This window comes from Staurois parvus, unplaced genomic scaffold, assembly GCF_062004578.1.
Source record: "Staurois parvus isolate SC_StPar_1 unplaced genomic scaffold, SC_StPar_1.0 ptg000498l, whole genome shotgun sequence".
Taxonomy (NCBI): Eukaryota; Metazoa; Chordata; class Amphibia; order Anura; family Ranidae; genus Staurois; species Staurois parvus.
This window is the reverse complement of record NW_028318294.1, coordinates 636146-660000: the sequence shown is the minus strand read 5'-3', so window position 1 is coordinate 660000 and position 23855 is coordinate 636146. Positions and strand designations below refer to the sequence as shown.

At 43.9% G+C, this 23855-nt stretch overlaps 2 protein-coding genes across 5 annotated transcripts in view; one reads left to right on the top strand and one right to left on the bottom strand.

The window, feature by feature from the left end:
* Positions 1-22633, bottom strand: part of RSPRY1 (ring finger and SPRY domain containing 1) — a 51537-nt gene extending 28904 nt beyond the window's left edge. Inside the window, exons 1-3 of the mRNA XM_089689784.1 lie at positions 22496-22633; positions 10936-11415; positions 2236-2288 (exon numbers count right to left, since the gene is read on the bottom strand). Coding sequence (XP_089545910.1) covers positions 2236-2288; positions 10936-11282 — 400 coding nt within the window. The 5' untranslated portion in view covers positions 11283-11415; positions 22496-22633. The remainder of the gene's footprint in view (positions 1-2235; positions 2289-10935; positions 11416-22495) is intronic.
* A 15-nt stretch (positions 22634-22648) lies between these two features.
* The window catches only part of PSME3IP1 (proteasome activator subunit 3 interacting protein 1), a 32518-nt gene continuing 31311 nt past the window's right edge, over positions 22649-23855 (top strand). The window contains exon 1 of one of the 4 annotated variants that reach the window (XM_089689788.1): positions 22649-22732. In XM_089689788.1, coding sequence (XP_089545914.1) covers positions 22730-22732 — 3 coding nt within the window. In that variant the 5' untranslated portion in view covers positions 22649-22729. Of the gene's footprint in view, positions 22859-23855 lie in introns of all 4 variants that reach the window. The other 3 variants (XM_089689786.1, XM_089689785.1, XM_089689787.1) reach the window with 3 other exon arrangements.

Here is a 23855-nt window from a genome sequence, read left to right as displayed (position 1 = left end):
CCAATAAGAATGGTGAATAATAAATAGCCGTCCGGCCGTGGAAGGCTAAACTGTGATAAACAGTGTGTGCCCAGAACGACATCCACATAAGTGACCCTAATACCTAAATGCACAAATGTGCAAGCAATGACACTATCCGTGTGACCAAAAGGTCCTAAATAATCCCCATAAAGTGAAAAAAATAGTGACACTTCTACCTGAAAAAACCTTCACGAACAAAAAACTATTTTTAAAACAAAATCACTTGCCCCTTTTAAAAACACACCTCCAATATGATCAATCCCGTACATGGGAAAAACCCTGCATGATATAAACACCTTGTGTCAAAAAGTGTGCAAAAGAATGACAAACTTCCAGAAATACAATAATAATCGTGGCAATGACCACAGGAAAAATCCACGTGCAGAATAAGTCCTACTGTTATGAAATAAATGCAGGTAACAATTTCTGATACAGGTGGTCTTGGGAAATGAATCCGTCACCAGCTGGATTGCCCCCTCACCTCAACACATAGACCCTGCAGGGCCAGTGCGCTAGAGGAAATACGCCTTGAAGATGCCTCTGATCTTTAACCGGGTCTCAGCAATGATGGTGGTAGCCCCCTGTTCCCCAATGAAGCTCCTGTCTTCTGATCTCTTTAAAATGCTCTATATGCAGCCATCTCGTAGACACTGGTAAGCTCTCAGTAAATACTGGTAGTGTGTGCCCCCCCCCCCCACACTCTGTTACTGCGCCAAGGGAGCATCCTTTTCAGTTACAAAGAATGGCGCTGGTTTGCCTCCTATATCCTGAAGGCTGGCCAGCTCCTCATTGAGGGAAAAAACAAAAAAACAAAAACACACCTCTGTTTTTCCTTGGTTCTTGGCAATCCTAAGCTTTCCCACTTCACCCCTTCCTGAGGCCTTCACCCACTGCTGTGCAAAGTACTTTAGAAGCTCCACCAGCCACATGCCTGTGTTCTGCAGTAATTTAAAAGTGTTTATCCTTTAAAACTTTATTAAAAGAATAAAAATGGATGCTACAGGGTCACGTGGCTTCCTCAGGATATCGTGGATATATCGTGGACCCCCTTTTTTTTCAACTGAGCCAAATCTCGCCAAAACCACGATTGAAATTTATTTTGAGAGCCACATTTTTAAAACTGAAAATACATAGGATGGTACACTGTTTTTAGTTTCAATAAGTTTTTATAGTAATTCATCCCCCATATAGTAATTCATCCCCCATATAGTAATTCATCCCCCATATAGTAATTCATCCCCCATATAGTAATTAATTCCCCATATAGTAATTCATCCCCCATATAGTAATTCATCCCCCATATTAATTCATCCCCCATATTAATTCATCCCTCATATAGTAGTAGTAAGTAAGTAGCAAGTAGTAAGCCAAGTCCCTCCTGTGTCAATTCACTTACCTTTGCTCCGCGCGTTCCTCTCGCCGTGTTCCCCGCGCCGTTCCGATCTTCAGGGCAGACTGTGAGAGGAGCCTAGCTCCCCTCATGTTCGTCACGCTGCCCCGCCTACACACATCCTGACAGCCAATCACTAGCTATCAGGATGTGAGTGGCAGCGAGACTGGCCAATCATTGCTGGGCTAGCTGCAGAGTCCTCGGCCGCCCGAGAGGAGGGAGGGGAGCGGGCGCCCGGCACACAGAAGAGCCGCATTAAAATGTGTAAAGAGCCGCATGTGGCTCACGAGCCGCGGCTTGCCGACCACTGTACTACACTATTGAGGGATATGGTTTTTTTTTTCCTTGGTGCCAGTCTCCATCAGTGGAGGTGCGCTCTCTGATCTTATGCTGGGAAGCACTGAAGGAGTAAAATCGCTTAAGCGAATTTGACCATTCATAATTTTATGGTCCAACAGATCTGGTAAGAGACCTCAATCGTTGGTGACACACAGTGGTGGAGTCTTTAAAGCATATAAGTGCACGATTACCAATGGATAAGTTGAATATTCCTTCTGCACAAATATTTCTTTGTGAAGGGATTACAATTACACTCACATGTGGGACATTACTGTTTGTATGGACTTATCAAAACACGTGGATAGCTATGGACTTTCACATATGATTTTTTTGTTCACAATTTAGGTTTATTAAGCACTGATTTTTTCACTGGCTTAATATAGGTGTACGTTTTAAATGTCATCATCTATGATTAAAAGAAAAAAAAAAAAATGTATATGTATTAAAATATATACACATGCAGAATATAAGGAGCTAATATTTACCTGTTTCTGCCATTTCATGCAGCGTGATCATGGAATAGGGGGGCTCCTGGTCACTGAAAGACAATTGTTACAATATTGATTTTAGACAAGCACAGGAAAGAATGTGTAATCTTAATTAGACTCAATGTTTCATCAATAACAAGAAGCCAATGATCCAAGGATTATGTGTTTCAAAGCAAAGGACATGCTGATGGATCAGAGTCATTTTGAACAGGAAATTATGTCAGACAGATGTTGCACAGTCAGACTATCGATTCCCAACCAGCTAGTGACATAACTTCAGCAAAAGGGGCAAACACCATCACCTCCGCTTCAAGCTTTACAGGCAGGGTTACAAACAAGATCGGTTCTGTAGGTTTGTTCTCAAGTTGAAATTTGTATGCAAGATGAAACAGGTAGTTTTTTTTTTTTTTAAATGCATCATCAGCCAAAAAATTATTTTTAAGTTTTGGATAACATAGGGAAGGGATATCTGGCCATGCAGTGATTTGGCATTGATGACAGATCTGGTGGACAGTAGGTGGTTCTGACACATTTCAAAGGGGGTCCCTGCATCTGATTAAGAAGGGACCCCCTTTGAAAAGCGTCAGCCGAACCCTGAGAGTCTCCCCTCGTGATGTGACTTGCACCGGTTTTACACTTCCAATGTTCCTTTGAGGATCCTATACGCTTGTTTTACTTCTTTGTGAATATAGATCTCATTTTAATAAAATCACAGTTTGAGGTAATGCGCAAGGTTGGTGCGCTTTATGTTTTACTTTGCAGTACTGGTCGGGCTTTCCCAGCCTTGTTTAGAGCTGCACAACCTTTGATCCATTGGTGGACGAACTTCTACAAGTTTTCTTCCCATCCTTCCACCCTTGATCTGGGTCCCTGAGCGCAGGAGGTGTGGTTTCTATTTCCACTGGACAGTAGGTGGCAGCATGTGGTGAGCAGCAAGATGGCCAATCAGCGGCTTCTGGGACCAGCATCATGTCACACTGCCTTCGGTCTGAAGTATGCAAGTCAGATTTTTTTTTTTTTTTTTTTTTTTAATGTGGGGACTACCTGTATACAAGTCTAATGTAGGGATGGACAAATCTCAGAAGACTAGTAACAAAGGCTTCAAAAAACTACAACCATTGTCTTTTTTTTTCCCCCCAATCATACACTAAAGTGAGTATCACAGACAGTCTGGAACCTCAGTCTTGAGACCCTTCTTCTGCTCTACTTTTTTCTTTGCTCCTTTCTGATATTCTAGGTAACTCAGGGAGTACTACCACCCTTGTATTGCTTCATGTGACACTTTTTTTTTTTTCCACCCTCTATACCAAAATATAAAAATTGCACGCCCGTGTTCCTTCATGATTATGTCTATCGGCATTGTAACCGGCATCTTCATCAGCATCTCATACATTACTTGCCGTTAGATATGTGCTCTTGTATGTTCAATAAAAACATCTGAACAAAAATTACAACCAGTGTCTAACGGTGTCGGAACCTTCATATTGCTGTTAAAGCTGAATTCCAGAAATTCATCCACTTTGTAAGAACAGAAGGCACACTATGTGTTATGTCCAAGGAGATACATGACACCCGACAGATTTATTGCTCTGCTAGAGAGACACTCAGGGACCGGAGAGGAGAGAAGCACACAGAGCAGCTACGCCAGCCTCTCTTCTCTGCTGCCCATTTACAGAAGCCTTTGTATTTTGTGAAGATGTTCACATATTACAAAGGCTTCTGTGATTGGAAAGGCAGCATCTTCCTTGTCAGATTATATAATGATAGAGTATAATCTGTAAGCACATTTCTATAAAAAAAAAAAAAAAAACATTGTTCATTTACGGCGTGCTCCTACCCCACAGATTTTCTAGTGAAATTTCTGTGCAATTTACTTTGCTACTGTGCCCTGTAGTCAGTGGCCAGTGGATGGAAAAAAGAATCTGAAACATCCGAAAGTCCATCAGAAGCGAACTAGGTAGAAGTAGCTCTTTAAGAGAGTGAAGAGCATTGGTGATTGGGCAGGAAGAGATGACGGGCAGGCATAGCAGTTGTAGCGACTCCATCGTTAAACACGCCCAGATCAGAATGACCAATGTCGGGCTAAATTTTAAAAGAGAAATCCAGGAAATGTCATGTACATCACTGGATTTAACTCATAGTGTGCCTACACTTTTAACAAAGGAGCTGAATTCCTGGAAATTAACTGTAAAGCTGAATTCCAGGAATTCAGTCACTTTCTAAAATATGCTAGATTACTAAGGGTAAAGTCCAACAAGGTGCATGCCACCTTATAGACTTGTCTCTTGTTTACCACTGACTGTTTTACTGAGCAGTGGGGTACAGTCATCTGTATAATCCCAGGGCTCTGACAAGACTGCCTTCTCACATAAGGCGGCACACTGCTTGCCCCTACCCTCCGCTGTCCATTCGCAGAAGGATTTTTATTTTGTGAATGGGTTCACATAATATATAAAGCACTCTGTGATTGGGCAGGAGGAGGGATGGGTTAAGCTATGCGATCAGTGCGCAGTAAAAATGTAAATTGTGAAGAGATAAGTCCACAAGGCGGTTAACACCTCATTGGAATTGAAACTCAGCACATTTTAGAAAGTGACTGAATTCCTGGAGTTTGACTTTAAAGGAGAGCCGATGTTCCCCGACACCCTGCTGACTGCTACATCAGGCAAACTTTGATAACCATTTTTGGAATTTGTCCACATCTTTAACACATGCAAGTGAAAGACAGACATTTTCATATGATTAAATCTATAAGGACATTTCTATGGAAATACATTGTTCATGTATTGGTTCTCCTACCCCACAGATCTTCCAGTGAAATTTCTGTGTAGTTTACTTTGCTACTGTGCCCTGTAGTCATTTAGCGGCTGGTGGATGGGAATCTGAAATATCTGGAAGTCAGAAGACAACTGGGCAGAAGTAGCTCTTCAATACCTGTTCTGCTACCTTCACAAATGATCTTCACTCCCTTGAAGTTGTATTTCACACTCGGTTCTCACTACTGCTAGCCGTGCAGCCCCCATTTGCTCAGGCACTGCAGCCCATTTGTTTGAATGGGCTGCTGTGGCCACGTTTCCCCCAGGAAAAAGGTGCATGCACCTTTTTAACCACTAGCCTACAGGGCACTTCTACCCCCTTCCTGTCCAGGCCAATTTCCAGCTTTCAGCGCTGTCACACTTTGAATGACAATTGCGTGGTCAAGCAACACTGTACCCAAATTAAATTTTTATCCTTTTTTTGTGACAGATAGAGCTTTATTTTGGCGGTATTTAATCACCTCTGGGTTTATTTTTTCTTAAACCAAAAACCACTGAAAATTTTGAAAAAAAAAACCCAAAACTTTGTAAATAAGTGATTTTTCTCCTTCACTGATGTGCGCTAATGAGGCTGTAGTGATGGGCACTGATGGGCATTGATAGGTGGCACTGATGAGCATTGACAGGTATCACTGATGGGCACCGAAAGGCAGCACTCATATGGCGGCATTGATAGGCAGCACTGACAGGCGGCACTGAAAGGCAGCTCAGATGGGTACTGATATGTGGCATTGATGTGGCTCTGATGGGCACTGGCAGGTGGCATGGATGAGCACTGACAGCTGGCACTGACAGGTGGCACTGCTGGGGCTACACAGATCATCAGTGCTCTGATGATCTGTGTACATGTCCCCTCCAAGGAAAGCCGATTACCGGCTCTCCTCTGTCAGCGTGACAGCTCGTGAGGAGAGAAATGCAGATAACCGGCATTTCCCTGTTTACATGTGATCAGCTGTGATTGGACACAGCTGATCACATGACCGAGCCGACATCTTCGGCTCTTTCCGTTGATCGGTGATCCTCTAAGTCCGAGGGACATAGCGCACCGCCGATCGCCGCGCGCTCCCGGAGCCGCTAATGCGCAGTTAGAATGGGAGGATGTCATATGATGTCCTCCCACAACGGAAGGACTGCCTTGCGCCCGTCATTTTACTATATGGCGGGTGGGAGGCGGTTAAAAATGTCGCCGCAGGGAACCAGCATAGTCTTTTTGACCAAGTGGGTTCCCTGCGGTTCCCAAACCAGCAAACGTGCTGTGGGCCGAGATGCGTGGACGTGCCATTCAGAATGAATGGCAGTCCCACCCAGCTTGCAAGATCAGTGCTATTTTGCTGTGGGTAGTTACGGGAACAGGTGCGATTCCTGCACCCGCAAACAACCTGCAGCCTCGGGACAGTGTGAGCCTTACAGGCAGTATTTCATTTTATTTTTTTGGGCTTTTTCATTCTTGAATGCAGTGCGGTTTCCCACACCACATTCCAATCACACTGCCCTTGCGATCTGCTGCTGGTGTCAGTGCAAAGTTAAAGGACACCCTAAACGCAGGTCACAAATGCGCTGCGTTTGTTGGCACCGGATCGCATACTACAAAAATGCCATGCGTTACAGTTGCATTGCATTTCAAAAGCATGCACTACTTTTGGTGCGGTGTGATTTCAGTCCATTCAAAATGAATAGGGCTGAAAACGCACTGCACAGAACTGCATGCGAATCACACAGGAACCGCACAGCGTTCCTGTGTACTTTACATGCAGTTCCTAATATGAAAAGGCCCTTAAGGTTCTAACAGGTTTTTGTTTTGTTTTTTAATTAGTACTGGGCAAAGGTGCAGATTTGTTTTAATTAAAAAAATCCTGTGTTGTACCACCTTCTACTTAGGCTTAATATTTGTGAATAAAGCTCCAAAGGCAGTGTTGGGGCCACGAAAGACTGATCTGCCTTTTGGCAGGCTCCAATTCAACATCATTCAGTGAAAAAGGATACCGGAGACTATGAGATCTCATGCAATATAAAAGACAAAAGCTGCTTATTGACTTTAAAAGGGTAATAGAATGATTCAGATCGCTTTAGAGAGACCATGTCACCTTGCCCCTTAGTCAAGTGACTGTGTGCAACTGGCAGCTAAACCTTAGTGCCGATTCACATGAAAGCATTTTGTAGCTTCAAACACAAAGCTCCAAAATGTTCAACAACCAAAATCCCATGCTTTTAAATTGTGGGAGTTCACATATGAGCACTTAGATGCCTGTAACTCAAAAAAAAAAAAAGAAGAAGTACAAGAGCTACCTTTGTGGGGTTTTTTCAAGCTGAAACAACCATCTCCTCCTAGTAACTAGCTTTCAATTGGCAAAAAAAAAAAACAAAAACAAAAAAAAAAAAAAAAGGCTCAAGCCCAAATGCACCTGAAAAAAAATAATTCTGTAAAATGCACAAAAAATAAAAATAAAAAACCCACACTCCAAAACTTGCTAACACTCCGGTGTAAAAGGCAGCCTTAGTGCTGCTTCATGGAATGATTCCCCATACCCTTATGAAATGGGTATTATGCGAATGCAGCCAGAAAAGGAAGGAGCAGTGGCGGAATACCATGAAGGGAAGATAAGGTGGTCCGGTGCCCTAAGTAGACAGGGTCTCTTAACTCCATTTGGCCAAGTTCACAATATTCTATGTAAGGAGAGGGGAGGAGAGAGCAGACAGGATGCTTCCTGCGCTGGCATATCAAGGAGGAAACAGTAAAGCAGCCCATAGATTATGCAATTTTCTCTCCTTCCACCACAGGTGGAAGGAAAGAAAACTGCTTGACTCCCGATCAACACAGACAGTATTGATGGGGGAACCCCTACCGCAGCAGCAAAACACAATGCACACTGCTGGCAGCTACAGCCACCATCAGTAATTGCATGAAAAAAAACAAAAAACCAAAAAACACTACAGGCTGGTTGTACTGTGGATCGACTTCAGTATACCAGCCTGTCCATAGATGGATCGAATCTTGTCTGGATATCGTATGTACTCTCCAGAGCCTCAGGACATGCACAGCCAAAAGGGAAGCCAAGGGTACCAGGACAGCGACAACCAAAGGAAATGTTCCAGGGGTGCAGCCCTCCTCAGACGGGGAAATCAGCCACTGGATAGAGAGAAAACAGGTGGCGCACACACCTAGTGCATTATCCAAGGTTTATTGTAGGAATGAAATAATAAAAACATACTCACAGACGAAGCATGTATCTAAGGCATGCGGCATCAACAGCGAGGCTCTTTATTTCCATACATCATACATCAGCATCAGAGGTTGGTCATCAGCTCTGAGGAAAGGGATTCGTCCCCGAAACGCGTCAGACATTTGACAGTGAGAACACCTTGCCCGCCGTTGTGGCCATTGTCACTTTTCTATGCTTTTTAGATACATGCTTCGTCTGTGAGTATGTTTTTATTATTTCATTCCTACAATAAACCTTGGATAATGGACTAGGTGTGTGCGCCACCTGTTTTCTCTCTATCTTGTCTGGACCCTGTTGAACCAGCTGAGATCCGATCCATCTATGACCAGCTTAAGCCTATCCCACCACTAGTCCCCCTGACACAGTCTACAGACATTCACAGACACAGCATGCCATCTCACTACAAACAGTTCCAAGGATTAGGCTACCGGTATAGTCTCTTTCATTCTTAGCTACTCTTGTCCATGTGAGAGGTGTGGAATCCCCAATGGCTTGTCCTTTTTGTTATGCAGTGGGTGGCCGCAGTGGATGTGAGCTGATCCCTGGGATGTACCTTCGGTCCGGGCCCCTGGTGGACGGCAATATGTTGGTAGCCTAATCTTTGGAACAATTTGTACCTAAACCATGATTTTTATGTTGTTGGTGATTCAGTTTGTAAGTACAGTATGGATTATGCAATATATTGTGCACTTTTGACTGTCAATACCACTTTGTATGTGATCTCCATATTTAAAAAAAAAAAAAAAGAAAAAAAAAGTGGGAATGGAGATTACCTTCTAGAGAATACCTACCCAGGGGCGGACTGACCATTCGGGGACTCGGGCACTGCCCGAGGGCCCGGAGTCAGTAGGGGGGCCCATGAGATGCCCCTGGTACCTTTCATAGGCTTTTTTGGGTTGTGATTTGAGTGTGGGCAAGGACACAGGGGCCCCATGATTCCCTATTGCCCGGGGGCCCCATGAGTTGTCAGTCCGCCCCTGCACCTACCCCTGTTTTATTCCCTGATGGAGTTATTCCAAAATGTGTTGGGTCCTGATCTGACATTTTAATAATTATAGCCTTCAAAAGGCATATTACATTTGTATTATGTACATATAAGGTATTGCATCTATTAGAGTTATGTTTATGTAATAACACTGATCGCACTTCTGCTGTTTGTCATTTTATTATTGTAATAAAGTTTGGCATATTAGCGAACACACCTGTCACATCTGCCCTAAAAGTCCCATACAGTAAAATTGTTTCTGCTACGGGCTGTCAGTTCCCATGTTTCAGTCTGTCTGTGTGCATATTCCACCAATGATTTTTAACTTTAATCAAAAAGGAAGTGGTTTGTAAAATTTTTAAAGTGTACTTTTGTGGCCTGTTTGGTACTGTTGAGCCTTTTTTTTTTTTTTTTTTGTTTTTTGTTTTTGTTTTATTTTGTTTTTTCAGTCTGCATCTGGGGAGATTTAAGTTGGCCATAGAAGAGAATGGGCGGGTGATATTTGTTATTGCCAACATCCCTCACTGAACTAAAAAATAAGTGAGGGATGTTGGCAATAACATATCACCCGCCCATTCTCTTCTATGGCCAACTTAAATCTCCCCAGATGCAGACTGAAAAAACAAAACAAAACAAAACAAAATAATAAAACAAAACCGGCTCAATAGTACCCAATTGGCCACAAAAGTCATACACTTTAATCAAAAAGGAAGTGGTTTGTAAAATTTTTAAAGTGTATGACTTTTGTGGCCCATTGGGTACTATTGAGCCGGTTTTGTTTGTTTTTGTATTCTTTTGGTGTTTTTTTGTTTTTTTTGTTTTTTCAGTCTGCATCTGGGGAGATTTAAGTTGGGCATAGAAGAGAATGGGCGGGTGATATTTGTTATTGCCAACATCCCTCACTTATTTTTTAGTTCAGTGAGGGATGTTGGCAATAACAAATATCACCCGCCCATTCTCTTCTATGGCCAACTTAAATCACCCCAGATGCAGACTGAAAAAACAAAATAAAACAAAACCAAAAAACACAAACAAAAAACAAAAAAAAAAAAAAGGCTCAACAGTACCAAACAGGCCACAAAAGTACACTTTAAACATTTTACAAACCACTTCCTTTTTGATTGAAGTTAAAAATCATTGGTGGAATATGCACACAGACAGACTGAAACATGGGCACTGACAGCCCGTAGCAGGAACAATTTTACTGCATGACCAAGAATCACTGTACCGTGACCGACTGGCCTTTGGAACAAAGACCTCCTACTCGGACTAGTTACCAGAGATGTAGAGGATGAACAGCTGCTGCTTAGTACAAGTTAGCACTCATTGAACATATGAGCAACCCAGGTAGTCCATTTCACTTCTATTTGTTCTGAAGTAGAGAGCACAATCAGAGAGTAAACCATGCAGCTCTGTCCTTAATCTCTGTGTAATTACTAATCCTATGAATAGAAGTAGAGATATTATTAAAAAAAAAAAAAAAAAAAAAAATCAAATAGATGAGTACTGTCATTTTTTTTATCTGCACTAAAAGTAAATTTTTCCAGGACAAGCTCTTGGGAGGACTACTATTGAAATGATCAGTTATTGCACTGACACAGCTACAATCACCTAATGCGGATTCACAGAAAAATCAAGTGTTGTTATATAGACAATGAACAGCATAAAAACTTACTTGTCCACCAGCGTTCTAATGACAGCCAGAGTATCCAGCACCAGGCCGTCTACATTAGGTTTTTTCCTCCGAGGTTCGTGTGGCCCCCGACCCCTCCTCGGAGGCCGCACTGGGTCCCTTGGGCGGTTTCTGGTCTCACTGGAAGGTGTGATGCGGTTTTCAGTTTGTTGGCTTGGAGAGTCTACATTGTCCTCCAGTCCACTCTCTTCTCTGCATACACAGGTATTTCCCATGTTTCTGGTCCCCGACTGTTCATTTACACACACTGTACGGTACCCAAAATGTAACAGCAAACCTTGGAGAAGGCTTCTGCTGGTGTAAAAAGCAATCCAAGCGAGCACAATCATCTAGAACGTTGAATACTTTTTGACTTCATGTCCAGGAATTCTAGTTTTCGCCATGGTCCTCCAATGATTCAAGTGCTCTGGTATTCAGTGCTGGACATTATCTGAGGCAAAGATCCATATCACACAAACCAGCCTACAAAAAAAAAAAAAAAAAAAAAAATATTTAGGAGGGAATGAGTAGATAGGGCATCACAGTGGCTAAATGGTTAGCACTTCCACCTGGCAGTACTAGGGTCGCTGGTTCAAATCCCAACCACAGCACCACCTGCCTGGAGTTTGCATGTTCGCCCTGTGACTGCGTGGGTTTCCTCCAATTTCATTGCAGCTTCATTTAACATAAGTCAATGCAAGTCACAATAAAATCGCAGAAAAGTAGCGCAGGAACCTTTTTCAAAGTAGCTGTGAAATGAGTAGATAGGGCATCACAGTGGCTAAATGGTTAGCACTTCCACCTGGCAGTACTAGGGTTGCTGGTTCAAATCCCAACCCCAGCACCACCTGCCTGGAGTTTGCATGTTCTCCCTGTGACTGCGTGGGTTTCCTCCGGGTACTCCGGTTTCCTGCCACACTCCAAAGACATGCTGATAGGTTAATTGGCTCCTGTCATGTGTATGTATGAATGTAATTTAGGGACCTTAGATTGTACACTCCTTGAGGGTTAGGGACTGATGTGAATGTACAATATAGGTTTGTAAAGCACTGTGTAAATTTACGGCGCTATATAAGTACCTGAAATAAATAAAATAAATATAAAACTGTACATAAATAAAATGCACATGACATCTGGGTGTTACCCCTGGTTCACACCAGTGCAGCTTTGAAATTGTACTACTTTAGCACAATCTCAAAGCCGCAGATCAGAGCGATTTGTATTCCAATTTCATTCCAGCTTCATTTAACCTAAGTCACAATAAAAAAAAAAAAAAAAATGTAGAAAAGTAGTGCAGGAGCCTTTTTCAAAGTAGCTGTGACTTGAGTAGCAACGATTTAAACAGTTCCGTTGCTGAAAATAGGGTGCGACTTGTCATGCGCTTTTGAACTGTCAAATGGCATGACAAATCACTTTGGTGTGAACGAGGGCCTAATGTTGCAAGTATTTCATAGACCTTGTTAAAGGCTTGAAGGCAATGAACAGATTTTCCAACGTCTAACAGTATGTAGGCACATAACCCAAAGAAAAATCGACTATGGAAGAAATACAACGGTTGTCATTCCTAGATTGTAAGCTCCAAGGAGCAGGGCCCTCCTAACCCTCTTGTATTGAACTGTATTGTTGCTGTATTGTCTCCCGTTATATTGTAAAGCGCTGAGCAAACTGTTGGCGCTATATAAGTCCTGTATAATAATAATAATAATAATAATTACATAAATACAACACAGGACTAAAGGCGCTAGTCACTAGGGCTGATGGTATCAATGTCCCCACCAGTGCGTGCTGCTGACAATCCACTGGAGGAATGGGCAAAGACTGCAGAAAACCAAATATGCAGCCCACCAACAAGCCAGGGGTATATAAAGCAGAGTTATTCCAAAGGCATCCGACAAGGGCCATTTTCAAAGGTTTTTATTGAAGTCATATAGATAAAATCAGTCACAAACCTGTATAGAGACCGTAAAATCATGTGGAGAAGGTCCTATAGCTCCTCCAGCACACTGGTAAGATTCCGGTATAAATGTAAGGATGGAAGTCAATTAACACATCCCGCTTAGATTGTAAGCTCCAAGGATCAGGGCCCTCCTAACCCTCTTGTATTGAACTGTATTGTTGCTGTATTGTCTCCCGTTACATTGTAAAGCGCTGAGCAAACTGTAGGTGCTATATAAATCCTGTATAATAATAATTATTAGTCAAACCTTTTACAATGTATATATTAATTTCATTATTGGAAAATAATCTTTTTTATTACGGTTTTTAATGTATCTAAGGCTTGTCATTACGACTTCTCTTTCTGAAAATTCTTTTATGCCAGCCAGTCCTATTCATGCCAATTGGGGCACAGAGGCTGCATGGACACAGCTGCTGCATCCCAGCTTACATCAATAGGTCGGCCTACACCGAACACCAGTGCATCCCTGTGTGGACAAACACGGCCCTCGCTATAGTCCACCACCCATCTAAATTCTGTTCTAGGTCAGTGGCTCAAAAGGTACAGAAACAAGATTTCCAACACTGCCCCCCGCATTTTTAGAAGCAGGGTCAGCAATGGCTGCTCCAAGGTTTTCTCCTGACGAGTATCTTTAACCACTTGCCTACTGGGCATTTATATCCCCTTCATGGTCAGGCCAATTATCAGCTTTCAGTGCTGTCGCACTTTGAATGACAATTGCGTGGTCATGCAACATTGAAATTTTTATCATTTTTTTCACCAAATAGAGCTTTCTTTTGGTGGTATTTAATTTCTGCTGGGCTTTTTATTTTTTGCGGAACACTGATAGGCAGCACTGATGATGCTGCACTGACAGGCGACTGACAGGCGACACTGGCGGGGGGGGGGGGGGGGGGGGGGAAGGCACTGCTGGGCACTGATCATCAGTGCCCATCTCCTCTGTGACAGCTGACGGTTATCGGCAGTACTTTCCTCACGCTGTCAAAGCAACTATATTTACTCCGTCATCTGCTGTGTCATTGGTCCCTTCCCTCTAATTAAGCTCTCAGCTCTCCTCAATGAGTAACTTTAACTCCCTGCTTACTGAAAGCTCAAACAAACTTTATAAATTCTGCATTTTGAATAGATGTAAAGAGGAGAAGACTGCAGATAAAACTTTTTGCTTTTTGTTATATTTTAAAGTGGAACTAAACTACACAATTGTTTTTTGTTTTTTTTTTTAAGACCTGGCACCCCTGGAGCTTTTTGCTATAATGGGCTAGTATGCACTTTACAGTAGCACAACATGGTAGACGTATCCGTCAAACAATGCCCTCCAGTGCTAAGCGGTCAGAGGCGCTTTCATCTTCTTCCGGTCTTCCTTCCAACGTTCTCCGTTGACGTCACTCCCACGCATGCACACGGGAGTCGCATCATCGCAACAGAGCAGTGCTGTAAATGTACGCGGAGCTGTGCATGCATAGTTCAATGTACATTACCACTGAGATGCAGGGAGAAGTAGTTATCACAGAAGAGGCAAAAAGGGCATCTTCCGTCACAAAAACCCTGCCTGTTAGCGTTTTTTTATTCTCGGAGTTCAATCCTGTATTAAAATACTAATAAATGTGTTCTTTTAATGCACGCAGTCCAAGTATCTGAATTAGACGTGGTATCAGCCTCTTGAATTCCCTGCAAGAACTGGAGTGTGTGCGGAAGCAGTAGCACGAGAAGCCAATCAGTTCATGTGCCAACAAGAAGCACGTGGATAATAGAAACTTGTCACTGTGCTGCTTTTCCTTTCACTGTCCAGTCACAGGCTGGGGGTGGGTCCAGGATGACCTGGGCTCAGAGGAAGTGAGTTGAGTGATGCTGGTCATCAGGCTGAGAACAAATAGTGACAGACAAAAAAAAAATAAAAAACAAAAGCATGGAGGAAATCTGAGCCTGGGTTCACACTTCTGCGGTGCGGCATATCACATGTGAATCGCAAGGAACCGCACCGCATTTCAGTGCAAATCACATGCGAATTCCATGTGGTGTGATTTGAGCCAGGAAAATACAAACTTCACCTTTAGGATAGGTTCACACTCATGCAGTACGGTACATAGCATGTGATTCGCACAGGAACTGTACCGCATTCCTGTGCAAATCACATGGGTAGCAGTAATCATTGAATTCTGCTGGCCAGGAAAGCTCCCCCCCCCCCCAATTGCAGAATACAATAGCACTGCGGGAGGAAATACCCCATCAACACTGACTGTGTTGATGGGGGGGAATTGAGCGATTTTCCTTTCTTCCATCCAAGGTAGGAGGAGAGAAATACAATTAATCGATGTCTTGCCTTAGGGCTCTCCCACACGGAGAAGAGTCCACTCCGATCAGCAGGGCATGTGTGAGCAGAACCTATGCTGACCGGAGCCAAACAGGACAGATGTCACACTTATGGCTCATGCACTTTATGGACAGACCTCGCCGAGCTTCATGGGCGGCCGGGTGTAAAGAGACTCTGCTGTCTACTTACATCAGGCTACCTCTGATCTGGTCTGCGGACCTTTTTTTTTTTTTTTTTTTTTTTACTGGACCTGCTCAGACCTAGAGGTAGGTGAGTGTATACTGACACAAGTTTGTCTACACCCATCTGTCCATAGGCCTCCAAGGACCTTCTGATCAGGTCCGCCTGAAAAACTGACAGTTGGATGTGATCAGAAGGCCCATGTGAAAGCAGCCTGTTACTGTGCTGCCTACAGGAGAAATAGTGTGTGTGTGGGGGGGGGGGTGTTAATGAAGACCTAAAATAAGCATTTTCACAAAAAAAAAAAACTAAACTTTTCTGTAGAAAAAAAGGCTCTGGAAGTGTGGGGGTTAACCTAGCAATTTTTATTGAGCCAGTTATATAAGATGAAGCTGTGTTCACCTCCTTCCACTCTCTCTTAGTAAATCAAACCCAGGGTCTGTCCAGGAGGTCCAGAGTTTGTTGTCAAATTATAGACATTTTGCAGACTTCTTTGGAATACCCTTGCGCTTCTCCGCAGAACAAAATTGGAATGTACTGCCTCTTATTACAGAGCTAGAACTGGCCATAAAGCGGTAACTGCCATTTTTCTGCACTAGACGACTGTGTTCTTTGTGCCCTGTTCACAGTGCAACACGGTCCGGAGGTGCGGTGCAGCAAGTTGTGATAACAAGCAGACATGTTGCATTTTGCCACAGTGCAGAGTAAGACATTGCAGTGCACTGCGCTGCTGTGCAGAGACATGAATGCTGTGTTGCTTTGTGCACTTCAAATAAAGTTTAAAAAGAAAAATGAAAGAAAACCAGTATTAGGCTAGGTTCACACCTATGCAGTTTGTGTTTGACCCGTTTCTGCATTGAGTTTTAAATTTTTTTTTTCTTGTTGCTAGGCAGATTTAAAAATGCAAAAAACGCATCAAAAACGCACTACATGCTTTTTTGAAGCATTTCCACTGGAGTCTATAGGATCAAAAACACAACTTTTTGTGTTCAAAAAGGTCCCTGACCCTCTCCAAAAAAATACACCGGGTGCAAACATGGAGATGTGAATGTGTCCCATAGCAAATCATGTTAAATGGACTGTAGTGTGTTTCTGCAAAACGCTAGGTGTGAACCTAGGATAATGCACATCACACCACCCCCTCACCAGGGCTCAGAAACAGAGTTAAGCATGCGAGCAGTGTGAATGGGCCCTAACTGAGGCTGATAACAGGTGCATTCATTGCTTACATCCAAACAATACATTTAGCCCCCGGTTCACACCAATGCGATTTGCAACTTCAAGGTCACATGACAAACCGCATCCCATGTATTTCAAGGACACCGTTCTAATAGCTACAAATCAAGTTGCAGTGACTCCAAAAAAATTCTTGCCCTACATTTTTGTTACTTTCATTGAGATGTCACATTGAAGTGACAACAAGTCGCACAGCATAGTCCCGCTTAAACTCGCACGACTTCGGGGGTCGCATTGGCGAGCACCAGGGCTTAGGGATACATTAACAAGTATAGAACCAATTTAATTTGTGCTTTTATATCGGAGTTCAACTTTAAGTATACCATTGAAAAAGCGGTTATATCTGTTGATCAGTTCCAAAAAGTACCTGTTGATCCAGCCGGAAATCCAGGACTGTGCTATGTCCTGTGCACTCTGCATTGTCATCCCCTAACAAGAGATCCCAGAAATGTATCAGCTGCTACTTTTCACCTCTGTATGCATAGCTTTGAGTTTTCCTGATACTGACTTGAATCTGATGGTCGGCCTTTTGGATTGTGGCTTTTATATGATGTCTTTATCTTCCCATGTTTTTGTGAAGCCATAAAGCGTTTCCCTATAATAAAGTGCGAACTTTCTTCGCTGGGCCAGTGCGCTCTGCTTTGTTCATATTGCCGGTTCACCCTGCCTGAAGGGCAGTAAGCCATTGAATTTTTATCACTGAATTTTATGGATGTTGTGAGTCTACAATACAAGTGACACCCTGATGCTGCTGGAAGCACCTCGGAAATGCTTGGAAGTGGTTTCTATGGACATCAATCCCAAACTGTCTTTCATGCACATCATTGACTTTTTATTGTTGCATAGTTAGGCTCCATGTACATGAGCCTACCAGGACCGTCGGCTGAGGGAAAAAGAAAATTGCGGCAAAACTGCGTTACCGCGATTTTGCAGCATTTTGCGTTTTCCCGTGGTCGGTGTTCAAAATGTTCCTATCCGAAATGCGATTCTTCTGCGTTCAAGAGAGGGAAGTTTAACCTCACCTAAGCGGCAACTCCTAAACTCTGCTAAAAGCCTACGTGTACATGGGCACATGGGCTTTTATGGAGTTGAGTTTAGGAGCTTTGGCAAAAAAAAAAAAAAATGGCAAAAGCTCCTAAACATGAAGCCTTAGGCTGGCCATACATTATACAATTTTCTGTCCAATTTCTGCCCAACTTCCTTTAGATTTACCTTGAACTATGTAGTGCAAGAGCTTGCCTAATTGGATACAATTGAAAGTGTTGTTGGGTCTGACCTCATATTATATGGTTTTTGGTAAATCGAAACCAAAAATTTCAAGAAAATTGAATAATGTATGGCCAGCCTTAGTCTGGATGAAGAAAAAAAAAAGACAAAATTCCACCCAGTCCAAAAAAAAAGTTATTTATTATTATACAGGATTTATAAAGCGCCAACGGTTTTCTCAGCGCTTTACATTATAGTGGGAGACAATACAGCAACAATACAAGAGGGATTTTAGGGCTTACAATCTAGGAGGGAGGGGTGAATGGTACAGTAGGTAGTCACTGTGGGGGATGGAGTGGTTGGAAGAGTAGAGGATTCCAGAATTAGCAGAGGGCGGGATAGGCTTCCCTGAAGAGAAAGGTTTTCAGTGATTGCCGAAAGGCAAGTAGAGTAGGTGATAGTCTGATAGATTGGGGTAGGGAGTTCCAGAGGATGGGTGAGGCCCTGGAGAAGAGCATGGGAGGAGGAGATAAGGGAGCTAGAGAGTATGAGGTCTTGCGAGGAGCGGAGAGTACGGTTTGGGTGATATTTAGAGATAAGATCGGTTATGTAAATTAGGGCAGTGTTGTGGATGGCTTTATACGTCAGTGTTAGTGTTTTGAATTTTATCCATTGGGCAATTGGAAGCCAGTGGAGGGATTGGCAGAGAGGGGTGGCAGATACGGAACAGTTAGTAAGGTGGATGAGTCTGGCAGCAGCATTCATGATAGACTGAAGAGGGGATAGCCTGCGATGAGGTCGGCCAATGAGGAGGGAGTTACAATAGTCAAGGCGAGATATAACAAGGGAGTGAATACGTTGCTTAGTGGTTTCCGAGGTTAGGAACGGGCGTATCTTGGAGATGTTGCGGAAGGTGAAGTCTACAAGATTTTGTCAGCAATTGGATCTGGAAGGACAGATGGGAGTCTAGGATTACACCTAGTACCCTGGCATGAGGGGAGGGACTGAGGATAGTGTTATCGATAGTTATGGTGAAGTCAGTGGGGGTGGCGCGGGGGAATACTAGGAGCTCAATTTTGGAAAGTTTGAGGAAGTGGAGTGACATCCAAGCCGATATGTCACTTACTGTAGTTATAATCCTATACCCACAGCTGATCCAGAGGAAGGCAAAAAAAACCCAGAAAAGCATGATCCAATTTGCTCCTGCAGGGAAAAAATTCCTTCCTGATCCCCCGAGAGGCAATCGGATATTCCCTGGATCAACCTTACCTATAAATATTAGTATCCAGTTATATTCTGTGTATCTAAAAAACAATCCAGGCCTTTTTTAAAGCAATCCATTGAGCTGGCCAGAACCAACTCCTGAGGGAGTCTATTCCACATTTTCACAGCTCTTACTATGAAGAAACCTTTCCGTGTTTGGAGAATAAATTTATTTATTTTCCTTCAGACGTAAAGAGTGCCCCCTTGTCCTCTGTGATGACCTCAGGGTGAATAGCTCTACACCGAGTTCACTATATGAACTACTGATGTATTTATGCATGGTGATCGTATCCCCCCCTTATGTATTATACATGGAGATCATATCCCCCCCCCCCTTATGTATTATACATGGTGATCATATCCCCCCTTATGTATTATACATGGTGATCGTATCCCCCCTTATGTATTATACATGGAGATCATATCCCCCCCCTTATGTATTATACATGGTGATCATATCCCCCCCTTATGTATTATACATGGAGATCATATCCCCCCTTATGTATTATACATGGAGCTCATATCCCCCCCTTATGTATTATACATGGAGCTCATATCCCCCCCTTATGTATTATACATGGAGCTCATATCCCCCCTTATTATACATGGAGATCATATCCCCCCTTATTATACATGGAGATCATATCCCCCCTTATTATATATGGAGATCATATCCCCCCTTATGTATTATACATGGAGATCATATCCCCCCTTATTATATATGGAGATCATATCCCCCCTTATTATATATGGAGATCATATCCCCCCTTATTATATATGGAGATCATATCCCCCCTTATGTATTATACATGGTGATCATATCCCCCCTTATGTATTATACATGGTGATCATATCCCCCCTTATGTATTATACATGGAGATCGTATCCCCCCTTATGTATTATACATGGTGATCGTATCCCCCCTTATGTATTATACATGGAGATCATATCCCCCCCCCTTATGTATTATACATGGTGATCATATCCCCCTTATGTATTATACATGGTGATCATATCCCCCTTATGTATTATACATGGAGATCATATCCCCCCTTATGTATTATACATGGAGATCATATCCCCCCTTATGTATTATACATGGAGATCATATCCCCCCTTATGTATTATACATGGTGATCATATCCCCCCCTTATGTATTATACATGGTGATCATATCCCCCCCTTATGTATTATACATGGTGATCATATCCCCCCCTTATGTATTATACATGGTGATCATATCCCCCCTTATGTATTATACATGGTGATCATATCCCCCTTATGTATTATACATGGTGATCATATCCCCCCCTTATGTATTATACATGGTGATCATATCCCCCCCTTATGTATTATACATGGTGATCATATCCCCCCCTTATGTATTATACATGGTGATCATATCCCCCCTTATGTATTATACATGGTGATCATATCCCCCCTTATGTATTATACATGGTGATCATATCCCCCCTTATGTATTATACATGGTGATCATATCCCCCCTTATGTATTATACATGGTGATCATATCCCCCCTTATGTATTATACATGGTGATCATATCCCCCCCTATATATTATACATGGTGATCATATCCCCCTTTATGTATTATACATGGTGATCATATCCCCCCCTTATGTATTATACATGGTGATCATATCCCCCCTTATGTATTATACATGGTGATCATATCCCCCCTTATGTATTATACATGGTGATCATATCCCCCTCCTCTTCTCAAGAGAGAATAAATTCAGTTCCTCTAATCTTTCCTCATAGCTGATCTCCTCCATGCCTCTTATCAGTTTGGTTGCCCTTCTCTGTACTTTCTCCAGTTCCCCAATGTTCTTTTTGTGAATTTGTGCCCAAAACTGAACTGCATATTCCAGTATTTTCTACAATCACTGGCAGCACTGAAGCCTTGAAGAAAGGAGAGTTGGGAGCCTCAGATTATACAGATGTATCTTTTTAAGCAACTTGCAATGGGACTGATGTGCCCCAACTATGAGGTGAGAGATCGTGATTTGGCCCCATTGACTTGAATTGACACATTTTATGGGCAGAACCAACTAGACAGGGTTCAATAAATCTGCCACAACGCAAAGTGCCATGTGAACAGTCCTCTCTTTACACTTTAAGTAGGCAGCTGGGGGCGGGGGGGGGCAGAATGCCTGTTTTAAAGGGTTACTAAACCCACAATCAGTCTGTATATGCAGTAAAGCATGCTTGTGGAGACTGTGTAAAAAGGCTGTTTATTTCTTCTCTGATCCTCCCCTTCTTCCCCAGTCCCCAAACCATCTTCTGATAGTACAGAGCCCTAGTAGGCACTCTGCACATGCTCAGTTTGGTGTGTATTGCTACACATTTTTTTTTTCTTTGGGAGGATATATGTAATCAGCACATGGCCCACCAGCACTGTACAGAGGGTCAGGGGTCATGCAGCCCCATAGAATCGTGAGAGAATGAAAACTCCTCCTACAAGCTTTAACCAGTGCTCAGCTGGGCATTGATAGAAGTCACAAAACTGCTCTATACTGCTGATGAGAAAAAGGTATTTAGCAGTTTATATTTACTAAAATAATCTGTCGACCAGTGATCTCCAAACTGCAGCCTGGGGGCCGAATGTGGCCCTTTACATACCACTATCTGGCCCTTGGGGCACTATTCCTTTTGCTGGCACCAACGATGGGGCACTACTCCTTTTGCAGACGCCGACCATGCTGCACTACTACTCCTCCCGCGGGCGCCCACCATGGGGCACTACTCCTCCCGCGGGCACCGACGACGGGGCACTACTCCTCCCGCGGGCACCGACGACGGGGCACTACTCCTCCCGCGGGCACCGACAACGGGGCACTACTCCTCCCGCGGGCACCGACAACGGGGCACTACTCCTCCCGCTGGCACCGACAACGGGGCACTACTCCTCCCGCGGGCACCGACGACGGGGCACTACTACTACTTTCAACACATCAACTTCAGGGACAACATGTTCACTGACTGCCTAATACATCCCGCCCACTTTCAGGTGTCATTGTAATGAGATAATGAATAGTATTCCCTGTAGCTGTCAGTGGTCATAATGTTATGGCTGATCAGTGTAGAATGTACAGAGGGCCCAGTGACACCCTCCATGCTGACAGATCTGCATTGCCTATGGCTGTCCTGGGATCCTCAATGGTCTCCGGTCACACTATATTATATATATATATTTATGTAATCCCCCCATCCCCCCACGTGATGTCATTGTGTGCAGATGGCAGCTCCTGTGCCCGGTGTAGAGCGGAGATAGCAGACAAAGAGCGGACACACAATGACGGGCACGGCACAGACATGCTGCCGGGGAGCTCGTCACCCCCCCAGCCTCCTGTCACCCCCACATTGCCCCCTATGGGCCCCCTTCTCTTACCGTTACTAGGCTCCCCCACAGCTCCGCGCACTTCCTATTTCCTTCCCCTCTTCTCTGCTGCTCAAGCCGAGACCAATCCCAGAGCGACGACCCGGGAAGTGAGTTGAGTCTTGTGCGCATGCTCACCCAGGCCCTTTTTTTCCCCTCAGCTGCGTCTCACACAGCTTTGAAGCCGAAGCGGCCATCTTTTCGTCAGGCGCTTTTTGATTGGCCGGCTTTCCGGAGTGGCTCTCCATGGTAGGAGCGCTGATGTTGCCTAGTGGCGTTTTGATTGGTTTGTAGAGGGGGACACTCCGCGTTCTGGTTGGCTGCTGGCTGTGGTCTGGAGGAGGCTGTGCTGGAGAGTGAGCTGGGCAGAGAGAGGTGGGTGACCCCGGGAAGCTGAGGATGGGCACTGCTGGGAGGGGGGACACAGGAGGGGTAATAAGCCTTCTATAGAGGGGTGAGAATTACCACGTGGGTTGACTTTCTTTAGTTGGCAGCAGCTGCTGTGGCTGGGTGCTCATTGGCCAAGGTTGTCCTAATTACCCAGAACACTTTGCTGCTGAAGCAGTGGCCCTGTGTGGTCAGGAGGCTGCCGTGCAGCTTAGACTTAGTACCTGAAGATCATTCCCTTCTGTGACAACCCACGGTTAGTAGAAGCTGGCACTCAGCAGCAGGGACCTACCTTTATTAGGGTGGCCATACACCATACAATCTGATTGGACAATCCCCATTAGATCTGCCAACAGCTATGTAATACAAGTGCCCTCCTGATTGGATACAAATTGAGCGGATGGTTTGGGGTTGTCCTCATAGGATTGTAGGAGGTTGTACAATCAGATTGTATAGTGCAGTGATGGCGAACCTTTTTGAGCCCGAGTGCCCAAACTGCTACCCAAAACCAACTTATTTCTTTCAAAGTGCCAACACTGCAATGAAACCTGAATATCGAGCTTTTGGTTTAGAAAAAACAACTCGTACAGTAGTGCAAACTAATTAACAGTACAGGGATGACCAGAGACTGCAGACAGTACAGGGATGACCAGAGACTGCAGACACAGTACAGGGATGACCAGAGACTGCAGACACAGTACAGGGATGACCAGAGACTGCAGACACAGTACAGGGATGACCAGAGACTGCGGATACAGTACAGGGATGACCAGAGACTGCGGACACAGTACAGGGATGACCAGAGACTGCGGACACAGTACAGGAGATGACCAGAGACTGCGGACACAGTGCAGGAGATGACCAGAGACTGCGGACATAGTACAGGAGATGACCAGAGACTGCAGACACAGTACAGGGATGACCAGAGACTGCAGACACAGTACAGGGATGACCAGAGACTGCGGACACAGTACAGGGATGACCA